This window comes from Jaculus jaculus, chromosome 12 (assembly GCF_020740685.1).
Source record: "Jaculus jaculus isolate mJacJac1 chromosome 12, mJacJac1.mat.Y.cur, whole genome shotgun sequence".
Taxonomy (NCBI): Eukaryota; Metazoa; Chordata; class Mammalia; order Rodentia; family Dipodidae; genus Jaculus; species Jaculus jaculus.
This window is the reverse complement of record NC_059113.1, coordinates 49,347,189-49,353,776: the sequence shown is the minus strand read 5'-3', so window position 1 is coordinate 49,353,776 and position 6,588 is coordinate 49,347,189. Positions and strand designations below refer to the sequence as shown.

The 6,588-nt window shown below is 41.9% G+C and overlaps 1 protein-coding gene across 2 annotated transcripts in view; it reads right to left on the bottom strand.

The window, feature by feature from the left end:
• Positions 1-374: 374 nt before the first annotated feature.
• Auh (AU RNA binding methylglutaconyl-CoA hydratase) overlaps positions 375-6,588 on the bottom strand; it is a 129,166-nt gene continuing 122,952 nt past the window's right edge. The window contains exons 9-10 of one of the 2 annotated variants that reach the window (XM_004668347.2): positions 5,599-5,646; positions 375-2,002 (exon numbers count right to left, since the gene is read on the bottom strand). In XM_004668347.2, coding sequence (XP_004668404.1) covers positions 1,925-2,002; positions 5,599-5,646 — 126 coding nt within the window. In that variant the 3' untranslated portion in view covers positions 375-1,924. The remainder of the gene's footprint in view (positions 2,003-5,598; positions 5,647-6,588) is intronic. The other variant, XM_045131167.1, reaches the window with a different exon arrangement.

The window sequence follows — 6,588 nt, the reverse complement described above, 5'->3', positions numbered from 1 at the left end:
TCAGGAGCAGGCTGGTTCTGGGAAGAGGAAAAAGCAAGCCTAGGGAAAGGCAGGCACAGAGGTAGGCAGACACTTTCTCCCGCTTTGTAACATCTAGTGTCTAAAATCACCACAGGATCTGCTTTCATACATTCTTTTGTAACTTAGAACTTGTTAGTAAATTAAACAATTGGCCAACAATGGGAGACTGGCCCACAAATCCATGAGAAAAGTCACTAAGCACACTTCTTAATCCTTTCCCATTAACATCATCATTTTGTATTCAATTAAAATGGAAATGACATTTCAGCATGACATGGACAGGACAAAATGGCCCTGAAACTTTTAAAGACTAAGAAAACAAGTCACCATTTTATTGCAAATTATCAGGCACAAAAGGAACAGCTCAGCAGCTCCACTAGTAAACAAGCATGCATGCCAACAGATATGCTCACCAGGGAGCCAAGCGTGAACTTTAATAAGCTCTGTTTACATGACACCAATCAGTTAACTATCAGGTAGGTCTGTAGCCTCAGCTACAGGTAATAAGGAAGCAGCCCTCACCATGGCACAAAGGCAGCAGGGATGGGACAGTGGCAGCCACCGTGCTCATCAGGGCAGGCACGGCCAGCCAGCAGGCAGCTGGATCTACCATGACCCCTCTTGAGAATTTTAGATTTAAAACTAACAAGTGATGTGTTAAAAAGTAAGTTTGAGGCTGGAGGGATGACTTGGCAGTTAAGGCATTTGCCTGCAAAGCCAAAGGACCCTGGTTCAATTCTCCAGGACTCACATTAGCCAGAAGCACAAGGGGGTGCACACGTCTGGAGTTCATTTGCAATGGCTGGAGGCCCTGGAGCACCCATATTTTCCCCCTCCCTCTGTCAAGCATAGGGTCTGCAGGCCAGTGCAACACACTGCAGTTTGTAGCAAATACCTGGGACAAGTTCTGTCTTTGGGGTGACCAGGCCCAGCTATCAAGCTGGCTTGAAGAAGTCAAGCAGAGCTAGCTGAAGTTGTCTGAGAGATTGCCTGCTCTCCATTTCAGCAGTGGGCTTCCTATCTCACACACAGCCCTAACCAGGCCTAGCCACAGTCACTCAAACACTCAGAACTCTGCTTTCAGAGATGCTGTGGCTGCTACAGGCAAAGGCATGGCAGGCCTGTTAGAAGGACTGCTAGGTTGGGACAGTGTCTACCTCATTTAACCAGGGCCTCAAACCACTGCTTCCTGGCCAGGCCGTTTCATGCTAGCGGGCCCAGCCACGTGCTGGCAGGAGAGCCCAGCTTCCCGTGGCTTCACAGCACTGCAGTCCTGGCCTGATTGGACTAATTCTCCACCACCAACACTGTTCTAGAGCTGTGAGATGGAAAACTCTTCTGAACTCCAACATGCAGTGATTTGTTCAAAAAGGATGGGTAAAAGAAAATTTCAAGTCTTCTTTACACTAATTTTTATTATATTTGGTAATTTTCACTCAGAGTATTATTTTTTTCAGGTTGAAACATACATTATCTCTGTTCATATGTACAATAATCATTCAGAGATTTCATTTGGTATAACTTCACATTTTTGGTATACAGAAATAATTTTATTTTCTTAATGCAGCACATATACATAAAATCAATATTATTTTCTAGAGAGCAATATATAAATTATTCACATTAAAAAATTAAGAACAGAAAGCCTGATATGCAGAAAATATTTATAAACATATACCTAATTTTAATCTGTTTTGACAATATATACTGGGAGATTTATAAATCTGAATAAACACGACATGGTGCACATTGCATGAGTACATGGTTGAGCCTGTCCAGGCGGTTATCATACTACATACAGCTCACTTTCCACTTTGGTTGTATTCCAGGTGCCGAGGCATAGGGTGATCTGAAAGATGCTTCCAGAAGCAATTATAGGGTATTGAATGACTTGCTGTTTCTCTTATTCTCCTTTGTAGCGAGGGGGTCTTTTCTCTTTAAAAGCAAGAAGACCTTCAAGTCTGTCTTTTGTTGAAATGGTCTAAGAAAAATAAAACATCATGTACATCAAAAATTAAAAGCACAATGGTAACCACGTATGCAGTATTCCCCAAGAACAATAACCAGCAAAACACCCTCAGCACTGGGATCTACCAGTCACTGGACATGCCTCCCGTGAACGTAGCCAAATTATTGCTACTCTGAATGGTTTTTCCCATTTCAAATACACTTTAAAAAAATAGAAATATTTTATTTTCAGAGGTTAAATTTACAGAGCACACACCACAAAAAGCAAGAGTCCCCACATGCCCTTCTAACTAGCCTCATTTGGTAACGCCTGGCACAAGTGGTAATGCAGGATCCACTGACACATTACTAACTGAAGTTGTCCGTTTCCCTCATGGTTCTTTCCCGTGTATCATGTTCCCTGGGCTGCAAAGGTCTGATGTCCCATGCTCACCATAAGCATTCTATAGAACAGTTTTAATGCCTACATATCCTGTATTCTCTACTGGTCTTTTCTTTTCTTTCTTTCTTTCTTTGAGAGCGACAGACACACGGAGAAAGACAGATAGAGGGAGAGAGAGAGAGAGCATGGGCGCGCCAGGGCTTCCAGCCACTGCAAACGAACTCCAGATGTGTGCGCCCCCTTCTGCATCTGGCTAACGCGGGACCTGGGGAACCGAGCCTCAAACAAGGGTCCTTAGGCTTCACAGGCAAGCGCTTAACCACCAAGCCATCTCTCCAGCCAGTCTACTGGTCTTTTCTGACCTCTGTCCTTCAACAATATCTTTAAGGGGCTGCCTTTCAGAGTATCAATGATCTGGAACCACACAGACAGCAGTACTTTTAGAAGAAATCCTGTCACATCATAACCTGAATGAGAGGTTCCTTCATGTATCTTGTTGCTGGTTAACGCCTATCTTTTATCACTGAGGAGCCAGGTGTGGTAGCGCATGTCTTTAATCCCAGCACTTGGGAGGCAGAGGCAGGAGATCACCGTGAACTCATAGCCACCCTGAGACTACATAGTGAATTCCAGGTCAGCCAGGTAGTGTGAGGCCCTACCTTGATAGAACCAAAATTTTTAAAAAAGTGTGAACTATTACTGTATAATATTCCACTGTGCAGATGTGCCATAATCTATTGACCTATTAAAGGACACCTTTTATTTATTTTTGAAACAGGGTCTATAGAGTTGAGGCTGACATCAACTCACTCTGCAGCCCAGGCTAAACTTGAACCTGTAATTCTCTTACCTCAGCTTCTCAAGTGCTGGGATTACAGGCATGTTCCACCAGGCCCTACTGCATAAGACATCTCACCTGCTCTACATCTCAGTGACGATGAATGAGCTCGGTATGCAAGATTTGTGTAGACACAGATTTAACCATGTGGGTAAACGCCACAGGGCACAACTGTTTGCTCATGAAGAGTGCACTCAGGATATAGGCAATGGAAACATTTAACTTTCCCAGCAACTGGGTGGCTCTGTGCATCACCCTACATCAGCACTTGGTGTTCTCACAGGTCCTACTGGCACCTCACTGCTCAGTCTGCAGTTTCTCCGTGGTGTGTGTTTTCAGTATCATTTCACAGGACTCCTTTGGAGAGATGCTATTTAGATCTTTGCTTATTTTTAAAATGGGTTTTTCATTTTCTGATTGTCTACTCTTGTTTTAGGGGGAGTTCGATCATGACTGCTTAATACTAGGACTTTTTAAAAATATGGATATTCTTATCAAGTTGCAAAAGTTCTACTTTACACAGTTTGTTAGTAATTTTTAATTACAAATGCTTTCTTTCTTTTTCTTTCTCAATCTGGCTCAGGATGACCTGGAATTCACTATGTAGTCTCAGGGTGGCCTTGAACTCACAGCGATCCTCCTACCTCTGCCTCCCAAGTACTGGGATTAAAGACGTACACCACCACACCTGGCTTTTATAAATGCTTTTTTAAAAATCTATTGATATGATCACACAATTTTATCTGTTTATTAAAGTGATGGATCACATTTACTCATTTTCAAAAGTTGACTAGCCGGGTGTGGTGGCTCACACCTTTAATCCCAGTACTGAGGCAGAGGTAGGAGGATTGCAGTTCAAGGGCACCCTGAGACTATAGAGTGAACTCTAAGTCAGCCTGGGCTAGAGAGAGTGAGACCACACCTTGAAAAAATGGAAAAAAAAAAAACCAAACTGACCAAACTTTGCGTATGTGAATAAATCCCAATTGGATGAGAGTAAAAATATATTAGCTTTTTATTTAATTGACAATTTTATTAAAGATGTTTTGAGTCACATCCATGAGAGAATAGAATTTTTCTTTGGCATGCCTTTATTTGGCTTAGTTACTAGGACTGCAATGACCTCAAGAAATAAGTTAGGGGCTGGAGAGATGGTTCAGAGGTTAAGGCACTTGCCTGCAAACCCTAGCAACCTGAGTTTGAGTCCCCAGTAACCACATAAAGGCACACACACAAAGCAGCACATGCATTTGGAGTTCGTTTGTAGTGGCTGGAGGCCCTGATGTGCCCATATATATTTTCTCTTTCTGCTTGTAAATAAAATAAAATAAAAATAAATTTTAAAAAATAAGTTAGAAATATACTTTCTATATTTTTGGAAGACATTGGCCAAATATACTTTATATTATACATACATACATTCGTGTGTGTATATGTATATACGTATGTATGTATGTATGCATTATATTCTTGGAGTTGAAGCCATCCACTTCTGACACATGTATAACTTACTTCACTCACAACTTATTCTCATCTATGGTAGGTGATTTATATATTCCAACCAGAAGAAGAGTAACTAACTCCCAACCCCATCATGTTTACATGGGATCTGATAGAATTTTCAACTCTCAGAGAAAGTATAATAAGATTCTTTTGTCACTTTAGATGTCCTAAAATAAAGTTCTATCTTTCAAGTAAGAAAAGAGAAGACAAAAATGTTTTTTCTTCTATAGAAAGAATACTATGAGGTGAGGTTACATCTCAATGGTAGCAGGTTTGCCTAGCATGCATGAGGCCCTGAGTTGATCCACACTGAAAATAAAGCAAAACAAACATTAAAAGCACTACTGTTCTTTATATAAAATGAAAACTTCAGGCTGGAGAGATGGCTTAGCAGTTAAGGTTCTTGCCTGTGAAGTCTAAGGACTCATGTTTGACTGTCAAGGTTCCACGTTAGCCTTAGCCAGACATACAAAGGTGAGGCAATTACAAGGTCGCACATGCCCACTAGGTGGCGCAAGTATCTAGTGTTCAATTATACTGGTTGGAGGTCCTGGCATGCCAATTCTCTCTCCCATGCACATGCTCTCACATTTAAAAAAAAAAAAAAAAAAAAAAAAAAAGCCAGTCTGCTGGGCATGCCTCAAAAAAGAAAAATAAAAAGAAAACCTTATTAGTGAATTTTCAGTGAGAAGGCTCGGAACTTCAGACAAACCCAGTCTCTAATGCCATCACTATGTGGTAGGCAGGCAGGCATGCAAAACAACAGAAACTAGTACTTCCAACCCATTTGTACAATCTTGGAATGGGATTCGGTGATCTTGCTTGTGGAATTATGTGGAAAGCCCACATAAGCTGGAAGGCTACATGAAGTTGTGACATCACATACCTGAGCATAACAAGCTTCTTCGATAGCTAACCCTGTTACTAAGTCGACCTGAGGAGAAAACACACTTCATTTTAGCAGAAGTGACTTTAAAGAACACGTAAGTTCAATAAAATTAATACTTTTATCCCCAAACAACAGAATCCATTGATTTAGTACAAGTAAGCAGAAGTGGGTGCAGCTTGAGATTTCCAGCCAGGCTTCCTGGGGTTGCAGGGTGACAGCCGCTCAAGAGCTATGTGACTTGAAGGTTATGTCACCTCTCTGTACTCCAGAGACATGTCTAAACAAGTGGCTAATAGAGGTATGTGAGGAGTAAATGAAGCCTTTATAAAGCAGCAACTAGACAAAAATAAAGCCTGGCATACAGTAAGGGCTATCTACAGTGTTCGCTAGTCAGGCGAAAGCACTGAAATAAGTAAATCAAATACTCGCAAATTCATGAAACTGAATTTCCTGCAAACAAATCTGATCTCTCTGTACTGGCATACAGCCCAGACAGATTTAGAAGCTCATTTCTGCAAGGAGGAGACACCTTTCCTGGGAGTCCCATAATTTACCTAGATATAAAAGCTGTTCAAAGCATAAAAGTACCTGCACTGCCCTCACCTGCCTCGCTCCCTCGGCTTAGGGCCCAGCCCCTTCATAGTCAGGTTCTCTGGGGTGACCCTGCACACCTTACAGATGCTCCTGGGTAACGTGTTTATCCCACAGAACAGGTGGACAGCAACACACAGTTTGGCGCTAAGAAGTTCTTGAAATGCTTTTGATGATGCATGCTGCTACGGAGGAAACAGAATGCCTCTGTCGTTTGGTTTCCTGTGAGTGACTAGCCAGGGAATCTACTAACTCAACAGCAAAGAAACAAGTTTGTCGTAGGTGGCAGGACATCTTCCACCACCCCTGCCCCTGACAGGACACCTTGAATTCTGTGGCTGTGATGCTAAAAGGAACCTCAGTAGCTTTCAGTAACAACAACATTAAAGCAACTAT